This window comes from Sander vitreus, chromosome 3 (assembly GCF_031162955.1).
Source record: "Sander vitreus isolate 19-12246 chromosome 3, sanVit1, whole genome shotgun sequence".
Lineage (NCBI taxonomy): Eukaryota > Metazoa > Chordata > Actinopteri > Perciformes > Percidae > Sander > Sander vitreus.
The window spans coordinates 24109304-24128403 of record NC_135857.1 but is presented as its reverse complement, the minus strand read 5'-3'; the positions used below and the strand labels follow the sequence as shown (position 1 = coordinate 24128403).

General features: G+C 39.8%; 2 protein-coding genes across 3 annotated transcripts; one reads left to right on the top strand and one right to left on the bottom strand.

Annotated features, from left to right (window-relative positions):
• The first annotated feature begins 235 nt into the window (after nt 1–235).
• On the top strand, nt 236–6632 carry LOC144515910 (sodium- and chloride-dependent GABA transporter 2-like). Its single transcript, XM_078247109.1, has 12 exons — nt 236–395; nt 476–610; nt 1436–1576; nt 2653–2740; nt 2850–2982; nt 3061–3195; nt 3271–3374; nt 3524–3648; nt 5295–5407; nt 5491–5628; nt 5940–6042; nt 6483–6632. Exons 1-12 carry the CDS (start codon nt 236–238, stop codon nt 6614–6616), a joined length of 1509 nt encoding a protein of 502 aa, XP_078103235.1. The 3' UTR covers nt 6617–6632.
• A 3482-nt stretch (nt 6633–10114) lies between these two features.
• Nucleotides 10115–18993, bottom strand: LOC144515613 (CLOCK-interacting pacemaker). Of its 2 annotated transcripts, none has more exons than XM_078246622.1 (4): nt 18821–18993; nt 15220–15402; nt 14167–14366; nt 10115–13887 (listed from the first exon to the last, which is right to left on the bottom strand). In XM_078246622.1, exons 2-4 carry the CDS (start codon nt 15392–15394, stop codon nt 12874–12876), a joined length of 1389 nt encoding a protein of 462 aa, XP_078102748.1. In that variant the 5' UTR covers nt 15395–15402; nt 18821–18993; the 3' UTR covers nt 10115–12873. The 2 variants fall into 2 exon arrangements, with proteins under 2 accessions (XP_078102748.1, XP_078102747.1); XM_078246621.1 differs by lacking the exon at nt 18821–18993 and adding an exon at nt 18446–18663.
• Between the last annotated feature and the right edge of the window lie 107 nt (nt 18994–19100).

The following is a 19100-nucleotide window of genomic DNA, read 5'->3' as shown; positions in this document are numbered from 1 at the left end:
GAAAGGTGGGAGAGAGATGGGGGATGACACACAGCAAAGGGCCGCAGGTCTTTACAACATTCTTGCCAAGGTGTTTAAATGTCAAGGAGTAATTCACATTTCCATTGAGGACTAATTAACTGGTCAGGCAGTTGCTCATTACATGAGACAGAATCAGTAGACTAGTGGATATAAAGGCAGAGAAGACCTTGTAGTAGGTTCAGAGGACAATTGGGCTGAGACTGCGCTTTTGGGAATGTTGAATAAAAGATGTGTAACGAAACAAGGTGCTTCGAAGGTGGAGGAGAGAGGACACTGGGGCAGTAAGGTGGAGTTTCTCCTGGCTGTGGCAGGAAATGTTGTTGGCCTGGGCAACGTGTGGAGGTTTCCCTACCTCTGCTACAAAAATGGAGGGGGTAAGCAAATACGAAGTCCCCTACTTGTTACCCAAAATCTGTAGTACATGTATTTATTGTTGTATACTTTGCAAATGCAGGTGCATTCCTGGTGCCGTATCTGGTATTTGTGGTGACATGTGGCGTACCCCTGTTCCTGCTGGAGACGACTATAGGCCAATACACCCAGGAGGGGGGCATCACCTGCTGGAGGAAGCTATGTCCACTGGCAGAAGGTATGCGGTTTAGGACTTTATTGTAGATTGAATATTGACTAAGTGTAGCAGGTAGTTTCATTACTGGCTCCTTTACCATTGTGGGAAAGTTTCTTTTTACAGTTAAGGTAGTTCAATGTTTCATTGAGGCAGTAACATATTACCCACTCTACAACTGAATGGAGCAAATGTCAACTTAACTTGTAAAAGATACATTGTTCCCTCCATATCAGAGCTCTGTCATGGATGTCAGTACAGGGCAAACATTGACAAGCTAAAAACTGCATGGCCTCTGTGACCCTTATTCCAAGGGGGGAAAAAATAAAAAATAATATAAATGTAATGTATTACATACCCACTGCCCTTGACATGTTTCAGTTATGTTGCAGAATGTTTATTTTAAAGTGAAACTCCACCGATTTTACACATAAAAGTCTTATAGGACTTCTGCATATGTGAAAAAAAGAAAAAAAGTTTACGAAGGTTTGTTGATGTTTATGAAAATATTAGATACAAAAATGCAGACAAAATGTTAAATCAAGTGACATTTCATATTGGAGAAGTCACACTTCAAAGTACTGTCTCCTGTCACTTGTCAAAACATAGCCTGTTTTTTGTCATTTCCACAGTAGTTTGACTAAAAATGAGAGAATTTGAAGTGTTTCTTTTTTTACTTTGCTTTTAACTATATATTTTTTTTTTTATATATATATTTATCTTGAGGGAAAAGTCTTTCAGAGTGAGAAAGCAGTTTTAGTCATTCATTTGGTCAGCCTGACTCTTGGCAATGGATAAATGAAGAAGGTTTTTGTAATGTTTGTCTATAACAGAAATGTGGCCCTGCAGGTATTGGCTATGGTGGGCAGCTGATCCTGCTCTACAGCTGTATGACCTACATCATTATTCTGTCCTGGGCTTTGCTCTATCTGGTTTTCTCCTTCAGCTCACAGCTTCCCTGGGCCAGCTGCAACAATTACTGGAACACAGGTAAAATGGAAACTGTTACATGTCTTAAGGTGGACTTGTATAACAAAACACTAACATTTGCATACTGTACTGATGTTATAATATCAAGTATCAACACTTCAGTGACTTTTATGTCAATTAAATGTCATTTAGTTTTCTATTCCATAAATTATGGGGACTTGTGAGAGACAGATTTAAAAAATAATGGTCAAAATGAAAGCCACAGAGGCAGAGGTGTCCTGACTTTTACCCATAGACTGTATATTAGTGGACAAAGCATCCGGTTCGCCGAAGTGCTGCAACTGCCTTAAACCTGCTTCTATCTGAATCCCAGCAGGGGGCGACACGTGCAGTTGCAAAAGGAGTTTGGTTTCTGAAGAAGTCTATGAGAAAGTGACCCACTTCTCACTTGATTTATTACCTCAGTAAACATTTTCATAATGAGTTTATGGTCTCAATTGCTAGTTTTAAGTCTTCTGCAACACAGAATGATGTTAATTTTTTTAATTATGGTCACGTTGATTTTAAAATCGGCGATAAAGCATGGGGTGTTTTAGGACGTGGCTATGATGTGATTGCCAGTGAAAGTGCGTAACGTAACGTAGAGTGTAAGCAGCTTCTCCCTCACTCCTCCCTCTCGTCTTAAATCGTCACATCCGCAACCAGGATGGCTGCGCCCATAACGGCAAACTCGGCGACTCATAGCAGATCTCCACAAACCAATGGGTGACGTCACACATGCTCTGTCCGCTAATTTTATAGTCAATGCTTTTACCCCTTAATATAGGTCTAGTTTGAGAAACACTGGATCCTACATTCCCCATAATGTAACTACATATTGTCTTTCATTAGACCCTCCCTGGCTGGTAAATCCCCACATATTATAAATTCCACACCAATAGCTTGTAATGCAGGCTGTTTGTTAAACATTTGAAGTCTCAAGCCCAAAGCAAGATCATTTTCTCAGACTTTGGAAACCTCCCCCTAGTCTCGCATTGCCAGATCTATCTCCACAGTCCTGTGGCCCCTAGAGTCACAGAAGACATACATTTGTTTTGTGATTAGAAGTATAATTTGTTTTCTCACTATCCTTTCAGATGACTGCATAGACTTTTCAACACAAAACAAAACCTTTGAATGGACAAACCAGACAAACTCAACCTCTGCTGCCACAGAGTTCTGGGAGTATGTCGATGAGGATGAACAAACGAAGCCTCTAGGTTCTTTTAAATATGCCAATATGAGTCCTAATGAGTCTCAATAAAACATTTGTGTCCATCTTTTTCCCTTCTAGACAACGAGTGCTGGGTATCTCAGGGGGGATTGAGGAAATAGGCAGCATCAGGTGGGAGGTGCTGTTGTGCCTCATTACAATGTGGATCATCTGCTACTTTTGTATCTGGAAAGGGGTCAAGTCTACAGGAAAGGTATTTATATAAGCCCTAATACCGTGGTAAAGTGTATACAGTATATTTCTATATGCTTTTAACAATTTTTTTTCTGAGGTGGTGTATTTTACTGCTACCTTCCCCTATGTGATGTTGGTAATTCTTTTGATCCGTGGACTCTCTCTCCCTGGGGCTCTACAAGGAGTACTGTATTATCTTCTGCCTGAACTCTCACGACTCACAGACCCACAGGTAAGAGCTTCATGATATACTGTAACAGTGGAGAGTTGATGGACACATTTTCTAACTGTTGCTTTGTTGGAACAGGTTTGGATGGAGGCTGGGGCTCAGATCTTCTTCTCATACAGTGTGGGTGTGGGCTCCTTAACTGTGCTAGGCAGCTATAACACCTACAACAACAACTGCTACAAGTAAGTATTTGTCAATGTGTGACTGAGCTTGATGCTCAACTTTTCTGACAGACGCACAGTGGACAAGAGCTACACAATAACATATTTAAAAAATGATCAACTACATGCTATGAATTCATAGAGTATGCACATGTTTTTGTGTTTTGCAGAGACTGTCTGTGGCTGTGTTTGCTGAACAGTTGTACCAGTGTGGTGGCTGGGTTTGCAGTCTTCTCTGTACTGGGATTCATGGCTCAAGAGCAAGGTGTCCCCATTGCAGAAGTGGCAGAGTCAGGTAATGCAAGCCACCACAGATATTCAGAACTGTGTAACCTTGTCTTCCTGTGCCCATTTTTAAGAGTTTTACACCATTATGGCACCTTTTTACAGCCTCAGATTATTCTTTTTTTTAAACTACAATATAAACCCTTACTTGTGTCTATCCATTTGATGTTACTTTATGCTTCTGCTTCATTTCAGAGGGAAATGTAGTTTTTACTGTATAGTTGCCATACTTTACTGATTAACATTTTACATAACTAACATATGAAGCTTATATTTTTGAAATAAGAGGTCAAATTCTGTAATATTTCACAAAAAAAGAGAAATGTCCAAAAACTGAAAACACAATTGTGTATTAGAACTTCTTTTCTTTCCCATTAATCATCTCTCAACCAATCAGATTTATCCTGTGACCCTTTAGAAGGGCTCGAAACCTAGGTTGGGAACCAACGGACCCAATTAACTGTATTAAAATAAGCTCCTCCTTGACCAGCTACAACTGTAGTATGCTGCTTACACATTGATTAATCAGTATTAACAATCAAATGTCAAGTACAATGCATCAGTTACAGGGGACCTTTCACTGAGTACTGTTACTTTTGTTAATGTAAGTACATTTTGCTGAAAATACTTCTGTAATTTCACTAAAATAGGATTTTAAATGCAGGACGTTTTCTGGTAACTGAGTATTTAACATGTTTGTATTGGTAAGTAAAGGTCCCGAGTACTTCTTCCACCACTAGTCCACAATGGGTAAAATCTTTGCTGCCATCTTGAGGACAACTATAGACACTACAAGCACATTTACATAACTAGTCTCGCTTTGCCAGACCCTCCTCCAAAACGCGCTGAAGGAGGAGGGTCTACTCAAGCTAGTGTGCATACTCATACTGTACAAAAACCTATAGCACACACACATTCATTTTCACTCATGTCCTCATAGTTAGGCCTTAACTGGGCTCATGTTGCTCACTCTCGTATCTTGTCTCTTCTCTTCGCTACCCAAATATTTACTATTTACTATTTACCAAGCTACAGTCCCTCAATTATCAGCAGACACACAGTCTATTCCCTAGAAGTCATTTAGTACTCAGATTAATTCTGATAAATCTCATATGAGGGTACATGTGTACATATTTATTTACATAAACCTATAATCTAACAATATAATAAACATAGGCCTAATTATAATCAGGAATTTCAAGATATCAAATATTACATTCATGTTCACTCAGTGTGATTTTGTTCTTGTGGCTTGTGTAAATGGTATTCAGTCTGCTTTTTTTAAATTCACATATTCCCCAGTTTTGGTTCCACACTAAAAACCATGAAGAAAAACTGTAAATGGTCACAAGAATAAAGCTGCCACTTTGGCCTTATTTTTTTTCAGTGACAACAATTCTGTACAGTGTTGTGCGATGATGTTTCTTCTCTTCCTGGTGTATATAAAACGACCCCTTTGTGATTTCCAGCAACTTCCCCGATTCCCTTCATCTTGCCAGATTTAGGAGGTTGTTGTTCATGTGTTTATGAATGACATTTTCACTGCATTGCCATCTGGATGTATATCACTTTTACTTCACAAAGTCATTGTTTCAAAATTGAAAGAAAAAAAAAAAAAAGACAGACGGTGACAAGTCTAGCATTGTTTTTTTCCAGGTCCAGGCTTGGCGTTCATTGCATACCCTCAGGCTGTAGCCATGATGCCTCTTCCCCAACTGTGGTCCATCTGTTTCTTTGTCATGCTCATTCTCTTGGGTCTGGACACACAAGTAAGATGTCCTCTTGATGAACTCTTTGTTGAAGAACAATTTCACATATGGAAATGTACTTATTCTGTCTTTTCTCTGTACAGTTTGTTGCCATGGAGGTGGTGATGACATCCATAATAGATTTGTTTCCCACAGTAATGCGCAGGGCAGGCCGGCGGGAAGGCCTTCTCCTCCTCTTCTGCCTCACATGCTTCTTCTCTCAACTGGTCATGATTACTGAGGTCAGTATTTTGTGTTACATTGTTACATTTCTTTTTTACTAATCCATAATGGCAGGGTATACAGCATATAACAAAATCAATATATATATATATATATATATATAAAACGCTCTTTATGCCATGACTTTGTTTATCATTATAACAAGATGCTTTAAGCTTAAGACATTTCAATTATTACAACATATAAGTTGATATATAATAATAATGTGATAAAGAAAAGTGGCAGGAATAGGCTTCCAATCATCTGAGGTTGACATATAAAGTAAAATAAATAAACCCATGTCCAAAAATGTCTTTGGTGTTGTTTCCAGGGAGGAATGTATGTGTTCCAGATGTTTGACTACTACGCCTGTAACGGAGCCTGCATCCTCTTTCTCTGTGTGTTTGAAACCCTGGCACTGGGATGGGTATTTGGTAGGTATGGCATTTTTAAATGGGCCCTCCAGCAATTTCATATTGGACCTAAATAAATTTGGGCGACTCACAAAGGACATATTAAAAGAAAAAGAAAAAAGTCAGAATCAGAATCAATGCAGCAGATACTAAGATATCTTGAGTCCCTTGTGTTCTAAAAAGTTCTGGTTTGTACATTTCCCCATAACGCTTCAAAAACCTGATGGCATAATGTATTTGTAAATGTTATTTTCTCAGACTTGACAAAGCTCATCCAGAACCACAGAAGATATATCACTGTTTTCATGGGCTGAGTAGTATATCTAACTACTAGTAAACTGACCTTTTATGTATACAAATGAGTGAAGTTTCCCTTTAAAGTGCATCTTCATTCACATACATCTAGTCTGATCTGGTCATTATATAGGCCTAATGATCATACAACCTCTTCTCCTATAAAGGGGCAGAGCGGTTGTTTGGCATCATCAAGGACATGACAGGTGTGCATGCCAACCCGTTCTTTAAAATCTGCTGGCTTTACCTAACACCACTGGTCTCACTGGTGAGTCGGCTTTCAATGTTCCATAATGAATAATCCCACAGCTCTGGTCCTTATCCTCATGAACACCTGAATGTCTTTGCACTTTACTGTATCCTATGGATTTTTGATGACATTTCTATACCGAAATGTCCAGACAAATACTGAATCTCTCTTTTATTGTTTTCTCAGGGCTCTTTTATATGTTCTTTAGTTGAGTACCAGCCTCTGACCTTTAACCGCTGGTATGTGTACCCAACCTGGGCATACGTGTTGGGCTGGCTACTGGCCCTCTCCTCTATTCTGCTAGTGCCGGGATGGGCGCTGTATAAACTGGGAACTGGGACTGGGAACCTCACTCAGGTGGCTAAACTGTGTAGTTGATTGTGATAATTAATTCAACAAGTGTCATGGTGTATATGTTATATAATGAGTGCATTGATTATGCACCAATAAAAAGCAAAAGCGCAGGCACCTGGGTAGCTCACCTGGTAAAGCACGCACCCATACTGTATATAGAGGTTTACTCCTTGACGCTGCAGCCGTGGGTTTGACTCCAACCTGCGGCCCTTTGCTGCATGTCATTCCCCCTCTCTCTCCCCTTTATGTCTTCATCTGTCCTATGAAAATAAAGGGAAAAGAGCAATTTACGCTGTCTGTAGTTAAACAGATTTTTCCATATAGTCGTACCCTTCAAGAAGCCCGGCAAAATGACTCAAGCTTCCTATGAAATGCCGAAAAGACTCTACAGACAAGTCACGTCTCATATTTCATCTACAAGATGAGTTGTAGCTTTTAGTTTTATTATTACGATTATTATTATTTTTATTATGGTGTTGGAGTGAGGGTAAAAAAAAGTGTGAAATGTTTAGATTTAATAATCAAAGCATAATGTTGATTTCCAGAGTACAAACAACATTCTCCTTAGTTTGTGCCAAAATAAAGAATCTAACTGCCAACATGCAGTATTAGTGATATTGATTATTTCATGAGCTGTTTCACCACTGCAACGATGCAATTAACACATATGCAACCACGTCAAAACAATGTAAAAGAGCTCTTGTTGTACATATTTACTTAGTACAAATTATTGATGAATATTTCTTTCAATTTCTTTAGCGTTTCAATCATCTGTGCCGACCTGACCCTGACTGCTCACTGACCCAAAAGAGAGAAACTGAGCTGCAGCACATTGAAGGGGGAAATCTGCAACACTTGTTGATATGAAACATTAAATGATGCTAAACTCTTTGTTCCTGCATTCTTTTTTACAACAACTATGATTGGGCACTAAGCTGGTTGGTTATGATTGTGATATTACTTCCTTTGCTTCTCTTAAGTTTAGAATCCAGCTACGTTCAGACTGCAGGCAAAAGTGGTCCAAATCCGAGTGTGAACACTCAAATCTAGCCCAGATCCAATTTTTTTCAAATCAGATTCAGGCCACTTTTTTATATGTGGTCCTGAATCAGATCCAGGTCTGATTTTTTTTTCAATGCGGCCGCAGTGTGAACAACCAAGGCGGATTTGATGCAACTTTTACGTCAACAACCCTTGCTGCACCCTCTCTCCCCGCGGGGAGGGACGGGGCCCCCTGCTCCCGGTGCGGCTGTCAACCGGGGCGGACTGTCCTCGGTGCGCCCCAACCGAGTCGCGCCGCCAGGGCGGGGATCGGCTCACGTAAAAGGCGTCAGGGGTCTGCGGCGATGTCGGCAACCCACCCGACCCGTCTTGAAACACGGACCAAGGAGTCTAACGCGCGCGCGAGTCAGAGGGTCGCCCCGTGGCGCAATGAAAGTGAGGGTCGGGGCGCGCCGGCTGAGGTGGGATCCCGGCCCCTCGGGGTCGGGCGCACCACCGGCCCGTCTCGCCCGCACCGTCGGGGAGGTGGAGCGTGAGCGCGTGCGATAGGACCCAAAAGATGGTGAACTATGCCTGGGCAGGGCGAAGCCAGAGGAAACTCTGGTGGAGGCCCGTAGCGGTCCTGACGTGCAAATTGGTCTTCCGGTCACACAGACCTGTGTAGTGAATTTGCAGCCATAACCCCGCAAAAGACCAAAATAGTCACCTTGGCTCTCTTTTTCTTCATTCTTCTCCTCCTCAGCACCTGCTCATTAATGTTACGGCTGCCATTACAGAAACATGTTTGAAATTAAAGCAAAAATGCTTACTTCCTCCATAATCTCCTTAACTTTAGAAACCGCAAACTGATCACACTGGAATCTGATATAGGCCACATTTTAAAAGGTAACATGAACAGCCAAACAAAAAATCGGATCTGAGCAAAAAAATCCGAATTAAGCAGTAAGACTTGCGGTGTGAACGTAGCCACGCAAAACTTGTCTTATTGACTTTAGCTATTTCATGCTGGCTTTCACTGCTAGTGTTGAGGAAATAGTTATCAAAGTAGCTTCCTCCTTTGAATGTCCCAGGCTGAATAAAACAGAACAAACTGTGTTTAACATACATAAAACACTTTTTCAAAGTGATATTTTTGCAGTGATTTTTAATTTTAATTCAAATGTACAATAAAAAGATGAATATTTTAACTACTCTATCGCCAAGTCTAAAATGAATGACTGATAACTGTACCAATGCTGTTGATATTTCAAGGGATCCTAGAAATATATGTTGAAAATACATCAGAGGAAACTTCTTAGGCTACTTCTTCAACAGTCTCAGTGACAACAATATACTTAGTTTTAATTTTATTATAATGTCTTGTCATAACAAAATCACACCTTTATTTCAAAAGGATAACTAGAATTACCACCTTGTGGTTGTATGCCATTGCCAGCCAGTCAAGTTGCAGTTTACATCCATGTCTGTTCAGACTTATATACGTAATGAAGACTTTGAGGCAATTTAAAATGTATTAAGTGTATTTCTTGGAGAAACATGGATGCTTCACACACATCTTCAACCCGGCAGCACAGAAGATCTATACAGTCACCACAGTTTAAAGGTGATTAGTGTCACCAATTCAGAATCCGACCAAACGCGAAATATGGTCACAGTCTCCCTTTCTGTTTCTGAGTTATGGTGTTGAATTATGGCCAGAATAGTGTTTTATGATGTCACAGGGAAGTTGAGCTTTGGAATATAGCATGTCATCACTTCATCATTTTATCCTATTAAACATTTGTGTGAGATGTTCTCACAATTAGGATAGGAATTCTTGAGTTATGGCCAAAAATGACCTTGACCTCACAAATCGAATCACTTCATCCTCGGGTCCAAGTGAACGTTTATGCCAAATTTAAAAAGATTTGTCCAGGGAGTCCCGAGATATTTCCTGAGATAGTCCCAAGAGTTATCTCTGTCACCATGGAGCTCAATGGAAAAAAAAAAAACTGTATGGAAACTATTTTCATGGCTTTCAGGAGCAGGAAACAGTCAAGCACATGCACTCCTCACATGTGCATCACAACCTTGATGTGTCTTTTCAGTTTCCATGGTAGCAGCTGGATTAATTAAAGGCCATGTGAACTCATTGGAGAAACATATAATATGAGGCTCAATTTGAAAAGATTCATATGACACACAGACAAAGTCTATTCTTCATATATTGCTTTATTTAAATACCTTAAACATATACCATACAATGTAAAAAAAAAACTATAAATTTCAGATATCTGTGAATTGCTGGCAGTGATGTCTGTCATATGCACAAGCACAGAGAAATATATGACAAATCATACACATACCACATGCTTATGACCACTTAGGCATCATACTTCAACTCTCTCAAACTCAAAATTAAACTTTTCTCCATCTCTGACTAAAACAGATGACCACATAAACACCAAGAAGTAGAGGCTTGATTAAAAAAACCCAGAATATCATCAAAGTAAAAACGGACAAAGCTGCTGCACGAGAGGAAACGGTTTTAATGATTATCTTGGTGATGCTTTGTTGAATTCATAGTCTGTGTTTGAATTCCTCCATTATTATAAGATGTGTGCTGTATTTGTAAAATTAATATATGATAACCTGTAACAACGGTGTGCCCTGGTAATGCAAAAAGTGAAAAAGAGTTTTTAAGGCTTTGTTGAAGAGCATTTGGATACAAGTCCTTGCAGCAGTCCAGTTTAGTGCAGTTTGTGATGTTACAGAGCGATTTTCTGTGCAGCACTGAGTGACCAGTTGTGATTCAAGTGCTACGAGTTTGCTTAAAGTGACATTTTCCTGGGAGCCTTTAGGATCAGCTGTATCATTTTGAAGGCACCAATCTTGTTCATCACCTTGTTTGGGGATTACTGGGTCTCTCTCTCTTTAGTACAGCAGGTTTTAAGAAACCATTTTCTCAACATTTATCTACCAGGAAATGGATTTATTCATCTTTTCCCTGAATGAAGTTGTTCTGGCGAGACAGCGAAACAACCATCACTGAAGTACATATACTGTATGGCCACCTGTGTGTACGCCAATTTCCTCTGCCTCCCAGGTAAACACATTTCATTTTGACATAATCCTTTATGTGACTCACAAGCAGTGACCCTCTGCTCTATGGAGGAAATATTTATTCATAATCCAAATTGAAAGTCCAAAGAGAAAACGAAGCAAGATCAAATTAAAAATAATATTATTTGACTACGCTACTAGGAAAAATCATGCCATAATTAAATTTAAAAAAGAAAATGAAAACTGAAAAAGCAAAGTTGAAATGTAAAAAGATAATTTGAAAATGTAAAGTGCAATGTAAAAAGTCAAATTTAAAATGCAAAGCTTAAATATAAATGCATAAACTGAAATCTTTTATTGATTGAGAGAAACATCAAATATGAAGCTCAAAATGTGAAATGGAAAAGCTTAAATGGAAATACTTAAATTAAAATCTAAAATAGAAAAAAAATATATTTATTTTAGCCTTTTCACTTTATAATTTTAAATTTTCAATTTGACATTTTATCTTTTGAATTTTACATTTTACATTTGACATTGACAGTTTAAGATTCAACTTTTCCATTTGGATTTAATGTCTGGCTGTTGCATTTGAAAGTGACAGATATCAATGTAAATGAGGAGGCGTGGCCCAAGGCTGGTGGGAGGGTCTGAAACGACTTCCAGCTGACAGCGGGGTCTCTGAGCATTACTGGCCGGCTGCCGAGCAGGCGATCCTGGCCACATCAGACTGGAGGTTCTCAAGTCCGACAACATATCGGAGCAAATGTACAATTGGCCATCAATTTTTGTAAAACTGCCCATATTCAAACTCTGCATAGTTGATTTCTCGCATAAAACTGTCTCAGAAGTGAATTTAGTGGTGAAATAGCAGACGAAAATTGTAAAACGTTTCCAGTTGTTGGCTGCTGCAAAACTCCCGATCTAGATTCTACAATCGATTGCTTTTTTACAAATTTCGTCTGCTATTTCATCACTAAATTCACTTCTGAGAACGTTTTAGGCGAGAAATGAACTGTTTAGATTTCGAATACAGGCAGTCTTGCGAAAATCATTGCCGAACTGCCAGTTTGCTTCAAAGTTTTCAGAGTTGAGAAGCTCCATAAAGTGACACGACAGCCAGCTAGTGCCTGCTGTGGCCGCTAGCTCGTCGCTCGGCCAGTCATGCTCAGAGACCCCGCTCTAAGCTGGAGGTCTCTCAGACCGGTCTCGTAAATAAGAGGCTTTTATTTCGCCGTTGACTAATTAATTTAAGTATTTCCATTTAAGCTTATCCATTTCACATTTTGAATTTCATATTTGATGTTTCTCTCAATCAATACAATATTTCAGTTTATGCATTTATATGCAAGCTTTGCATTTTAAATTTGACTTTTTACATTGCACTTTACATTTTCAAATTATTATTTTATATTTCAACCTTGCTTTTTTAGTTTCCTTTTTCCTTTTAAATTTAATTATGGCATGATTTTTCCTAGTAGCGTAGTAAAATAATATTATTTTTAATTTGATCTTGCTTCGTTTTCTCTTTGGACTTTCAATTTGGATTATGAATACATATTTCCTCCATACTGCTCACCTGTGTGGTTCTATAAAGTCTGCAGTGGTAATATAAGATGGTACCTCAGGATTGAATTGCACTTGAGTGAATTAATGGATCAGCTTTCAGAACACTTAATTCTGGTGAAGCATGTTAGGCAACTGGAAACAAAACTTGTACTGCAACATGTACATATACAGTAAGTACTAACCTTGAGTCATTGTATGATTTCCATTGGCCTGCAGAGATATTTAGCAAAATTCCTATAAAACTAGGTTTAAATAACCAGGAATAAACTATTAAAGCCACAGATAAAATCCAAAAATATCCCTGAGTACTTGCTCTCCCTTTAAAGGCAGTGCAGGTTGTGCTAACCGGTAGAACTGTCAGGAAGCATAAAGGTGACGTTCTCTGAAGATTTATCTCCGCCCTTGAGCTCCCTGCTTTGTTCTGAGTTTGGGTCAGGTAAAGTAGTGAGAAGGCGAGACGGTGGCACCTCGGAGCTCTCAGCATCTTGTGGCCCATTGGCTTTACCTGTGGAAATATTCACTAGTTGACTGGAAGAATCTGGATAACACAGGATTTGTACATTTTGCAGGATTTTAAGGCTGGGGTAGCTGCCAGACTCGGCCATGGCTCGGTGCAGATGTTGCCAGGCTGTGATACCGCTCAGGCTGCCGCTAGGGTTGCTGGCAGCCTGGTACAGTAGCTCTGTGTGTTGGCGGAGCTGGGCAATGTTCCGCTCTGTGGCGTTACTCTGGCGCAGCAGTTCCTGCGTGCGCAGTGTAATGTCCAGCAGACCTGATTGTCTGAGGATTTCTACTGTGTTGAGGAAACGGCGATGGCGAGTATTGGTGGTGCTGTTTCTTGAAAGATCTCTGGTTGTGAGGATGGAGGATGTAGTGTACAGACCAGTCCCAGATGGGGAGCTTTGGCTCAAGGGAACAGTAGTAGGACTGGAGGACGACTGAATATCTCTGGTTGAAGAGGAACAAGGCAGCTCAGACGTTAAGACTGCTAATTTGGGTTGCTTATAAAGGTGCTGCTCAGGTAGACTCCTGGTCACAGGTGTGTCATCACTCTTGTGTTCTGTGCATACCCTCTTGCTCAGGTTCTGGGATTCATCATTCCATGAAAATGTATCAAGTGGCTTCTTGCTAGGGTGTGGTGCAATCTGTGGGTAGGAGTTGAGAATGGGCAGGTAAGTGCCATTTATTTTCTTTCCTGTGACATTGGACATCTGGGACAAGGGCTTTTGGTGCTGGAGGGTGGCCGGCAACAAACTAGGCTGCTGGAAAATAATCATATGGGCAGCACCAGAACTGCTGGTTTCCCTGTTTTCATTTCTCCAAGGCAGCTGGCCTCTTTTCTGGATCATATCCGGCTGGTGGGTAAGAAGGAATGAAGTATAAGTCCTTTTTTTTTAGAAAATAATCATTCTGCCACATATGGATGCAAAAAATGTCTACACTCCAACTAAAATAAGTGAGAGTATTACAAACATTTAATTTCAGCTCTCTACTTGCCTCATCCCTGCTATGTTGTGCAGGGGCTCTGTTGCACACTACCTAATTTCTTACCTTTACACTTACAGTTTAAGAGAACCATTTTCAGCAGAGGAATGTATTCCTAACCTCACTGTCTGCACCTACACCTGTCTTACCTGCTTAAGCACCATGTTGTTGTTGATGTAGATGGGTGGAAGCTCGCGGCCTGCTGGCATCAGGGTAGGATTTCCAGGATTCCCTTGCCCAATGTCTTTGTTTTGACCTGGCTGTGAAGTTTCTGCATGCTCGCTGCCTCTGGACTGGCTTTTGTTGCTCCGCTGGTCCTCCACATCTGTCTGGTGCCAGTCTGAGCCGTCTGCAGAAAAAGTAGTAAAAAGAAATACATGCTGACTAATACAGCTGAAGCCATGCTCAAAGAGATAGTTGAACTTGTGTGAGGTAGTTTGGTAGTGTTATGGTGTTTTTCCATTATATGGTACCTGCTCGACTCGCCTCAACTACTCGCCTTTTTTGGTTTTCCATTATGAAAAAAAGTCCCTGGTACCTGCCAACAGGTACTTTTTTTAGCATCAACTTCGTCGAGGTTCCAAGCGAGCTGAGGCGATACCAAAAGGTGACGTGAAAAGAGAATCGTCACTAATCACTGCGTCGTCATTGCTAGCGACGGATGGGGGTGTCCTGAACAAACCCGCCATCTTTAAATAATTTAGCCAGCGGTGTTTTTTTTTTTTTTCTGCCTCCAGCTTCATTTGAAACAAAGTTTGGCTTCTGGCTGTGGCAACAGCCACATGCCGAGAATCAAAAACAACACACCTTCGCCATTCTGTGTGTGTGTCGTGTTAGGTCACGGCAGTTTCCTGCGGCGTCACTATGACGACCAGCCACGCTCGCCTCATGCATGAGGCGGTACCAAATCTGCAATGGAAAATGGAGGACGGGGCACCGCGGCCGAGTGGAGTCGAGCCGAGCAGAGCTTGTACTAGCAGTGGGTAAGCGGCATTATTGTGGCATTTTTTCATACCATCTTGCTGTGTACCCCTTATGTCAAAATATGCAAACATTTACTTTATGTTTACAAAAGGGAGAAGAGAGGAGGGACAAACATGCTTTACATTTACAGTATATCACTGCCTGAGCTGACTGGGAAATAGCCGTCGAGAATAAAAGTTGGCAAATTGTCTGGTTACATTATTGCCACATTTACTCACCAGAGTAACCAGAGTCTTTTTCTGAACTGCAGCGGGAGCCCGTACCGCTGGAGTCGCCTGCGTCTTTAGTACCACGTATTGCCAGCAGAATCATACTGTTGCTCTTATTTTTAGCATTCTTGCTGGATGTAGCACAAGGACTGCTCTCGCGCAAGCAAGGTTGTTCCTTCTGCATACTGGAGCCTAATAAGAGAATACATGAGAGTAGATAGACTGTCTCTGAATGCCAGAAATTGACAGCATAAAAACAAAAATGTTTTTCTCTCATGAGATAGAGCTCTGTGTTAGCACTGTGACGGACTGTTGACCTGCCCCGTTGTACCCTGCAGATCACTCATTGCATGCTGGGATAGGATCCGGACTCTAATGGCCATCCATATAGAACATTTTATGTTTTCAAATTCTTTTAGATGCAAAATAATAAAAGAATATATAAATTAATATTGCCATTGGCTTACTATTTAGAAAGTGACATATTGTCAGTGTTTTTGCTTCTACTGGTGTCCCTTGAAGCAATGAATGCACATTTTGAGGTTACCATCATTGAAATGCCTTAAATGCCAAAATTAACTACAGAGTTGACTAGATGGTAGGCACTGACATCACTTTTTCAGAAGCACAGTTTCAATAAAAACACTCTGTGCTGGTAATGCTACATAGCTTTTAAAAACGTATCGTGTTGCTCCTCTTCTCTTTAATACTGGGCAGTGTGTAAAAAACATTTCCCTGAGTTCTTTCTTAACCTGTTTGTGTAGTCGATTGCACAACAGTTTTGTACCATTTAAATAGTGTTTCCAATGTTTTCTTTCCCCACGTGAATCCCCAATGGCTGTGTATTTGCCTTTGGGGGTTGTAAACCAGGCATCTCACACACGGTGACATCATGTGTGTACCCACTAATAATACCTTACAGAGAATATGCAAAAATATTCAGTTTCACATTAACTATAAGAGTCCTAATATTAGCACATACCAGTAAACAGCCTCAGCCTGTCCTTGATGCTCCTGCAGTTATAGGTATACAGTATTATACCGAGTACATGTACTCAAGAGGAATAGCTTTATATGTTTTAAAGAACAGAATGTATCCTGTCCTTTAGGGCTGTACAATTAATAGAAATGTAATCGTGATTATGATTTCGGCTCCCAATGAGCACAAAAACAGAATAATTGAGAAACACAATTATTTAGCTCATTACGTTTTGCAAGTAAACTCTTATTTTCTCTTGTGTTCTGAATAATAAGTGAAAAGAAGAAAAAATAAAATTTAAATAGGAAAAGTATTAAGGCAAATTTCACAGTTGATTTATTTAACTTTTTACACTATTTTTTAAGTTCAATAATTGCAACATCTTTGCAGAAGTCAACAAGTAATCGTGTTAAATTATCGTGATTTCAATATTGACCGAAATAATCGTGATTATATTTTTCCCATAATCGAGCAGCCCTACTGTCCTTGCATGGTTCAATCTGTCTGATATTGTATTGCACTCTTAATCATGTGCCTTAGGAGGCGATGTAAATAAGGACACGACAGGCAGTTACCCTATGATACAATCAGGTAACGTTACAATGGTCCTCCTCAAATTCCAATGTTGTGTGCTCCTGTGTCATCCACAAGGACTTGGATATCTACTGCATATATTTGAAAAGAGACAGGTAACCGGACACAGTGCCAAAACTCTACATGTATATAATTTTGTTTAAGATCATAAGAAATCTAAAGAAAAAAAACATCTCAAATAAGCCCATTTGTATACAACTTTCCCACTGTTCTCATGCATGTGTGTACATGTGTGTGCACTTGTATTTACATGGAGCCAATGGAAAGCAAGGGTCATGTGTTGTTTTTAGTCCACAGAGAGAAAGAGCCTGTTACACTGGTTACCCAAATAAAATGCTGTAATTTAAACTAACAGAGACATGGAGCACGTAGTAAATTCGTGTTTTTACAAGATTGCTGCAGCTTGTTTATAGGCTAGGGTTAAACAATATTTTATTCCCATAACAATCTTAAAGGCGTAGCAGCCAAAATGGGCTTTGCATGTCCTTACATGTTGCTAATGGCCTTTGAGAAATGCCTAAGAATTGAAATAAATGTCCCGAGTAGGGGCGTCAAAATAAACAAATAGGCCTACATAAATAAGGTTTCAATTGATATGTGGTTCAACATTGGTATGGGTTTGTATGTTTTAAAGAACATTCTGTCCATGCATGGTTCAGTCTATCTGATATTGTATTGCACTCTAGGAGGTGATGTAAATAAGGACACGACAGGCAGTTACCCTATGATGCATAATGGCTGGGCAATATATCGATATAAAGGCTGCATTACACTAAATTGATGTTTTTTTTTTATAAACTTACCAGACCTACTAGCTGTTTTATTTGCCTTTACCCACTTAGTCATTGTATCAAAACTCTCATTGTGTTAATATTTTGTAAAAGCACCAATAGTCAACCCTACAATATCGACAGTATCTGGTCAAAAATATCGTTATATTTTATTTATTCCATATTGCCCAGCTCTCTACAGGTAACGTTACAATAGTCCTTCTCAAATTACTTTTTTGTGTGCTCCTGTGTCATGCACAAGGACTATCTACTGTATCTGATGGTCAAAATGCAAATCCAAATATAGAAGAACAGGTAGTTCTTCCACGGGTGGCTAAAATCAACCGGGGACATGATCAGCTAGCTAGCCACCTCTTATAGTTGACTCTGAATGACAATACTGCTCTATGCTCTCCATTATGAGTTACTTGTCTGTTACTGCCATCTGTGCAACTTCAGCGCTCTGCAACTTTGATAAAGATCACGTCTCCATTTTCAAAAGAAAATTTCCTGGAACTGTCATTATTTTTTAAATTTCGGCCAGTTGCGTACGCTCAACCCGTGCTTCGGATATTTTTGGAGGCAGCGGTGCCGTGAAGGCAGCACATCTCACTCTCAGCTGAAACAGCAGCAACCCCCCCTCTTCCCCCCTATTATGTAACACTCAACCATGGAATACACTTCCTCTCACGCTGGTCGCAATCACATAACGTTACAAAACAAAGTGGTTGGTCAAAATGTAAACGATATCATGCGTCTTCAACAGGTCGACAGTCATGTGTAAGACGAAAAATTACAAAAGAGCGAGAGCTTGAATAGTAACGTTAGAAAGATTTGGCAATGTAACTCATTCAAAGCCATCAACGTTACATATTATCTCTGCCAAACTTACCTTCCAATGTAAAACAGCAAATTATTTCAAATGGTCGTTTCCCTTACGTTTAAGGCACCGAGCGACGCTAACGTTAACCTGCAATGTCATGTTTAAATTGCTATCAGTCAGTTACAGTAAAACATGATTCAGTTCCCCGTCTTTGTCAAATATGCCGTGAAATAAGACTAACGTACAGTGAACAGCGAGTTGCGATTTGGTAATGTCTGTAAAGTTAGTCAGAATCAGCAACGTCATATTTGGTTTCAAAATAAGAAACTTACACCTAACAGACAAAAGGAAGATTTTGTAAATAATACCACCTAGTCTGATAATATTCCACGTAATTCAAAATCATCTTGATTTGACGGTCCTATACGTCAGTAGCCTACTTACTTGAACGTGTATCCAATAGTGGAAACCTCCCCACTTTTGTTTTGAAATCCTGTTAGTTAATTCTATCTAGCTTGAAGCCGCCGTTTGACGTTATAACGAAATGTAAAAAAAAAAGTTTAAAAAAATAAAGTAAAAAATAAATAAAACATATTCCAAATGTTGTCATTCGAACGTGTATGAAGGTACAAGCCCGATTTTAAATAAAAAAATTTAAAAAAAAAAAAAAGGAGCCCACCGATAATTAAACACAGGGATGATAATTCGCGTCAATTGAAACCAC

Bases quoted from the DNA above. Each gene is read 5' to 3' on its own strand.
- LOC144515613 (XM_078246622.1), bottom strand. From the start codon at position 15,394: ATGCAGAAGGAACAACCTTGCTTGCGCGAGAGCAGTCCTTGTGCTACA. The intron at 14,367-15,219 runs GTGAGTAAATGT...CTTTTTCTGCAG, and splicing joins AAAAGACTCTGGTTACTCTG to ACGGCTCAGACTGGCACCAG. The intron at 13,888-14,166 runs GTAAGACAGGTG...CTTACCCACCAG, and splicing joins ACAACATGGTGCTTAAGCAG to CCGGATATGATCCAGAAAAG.
- LOC144515910 (XM_078247109.1), top strand. From the start codon at position 236: ATGTTGAATAAAAGATGTGTAACGAAACAAGGTGCTTCGAAGGTGGAG. The intron at 611-1,435 runs GTATGCGGTTTA...GTGGCCCTGCAG, and splicing joins GCTATGTCCACTGGCAGAAG to GTATTGGCTATGGTGGGCAG. The intron at 2,741-2,849 runs GTATGTCGATGA...TTTCCCTTCTAG, and splicing joins GCTGCCACAGAGTTCTGGGA to ACAACGAGTGCTGGGTATCT.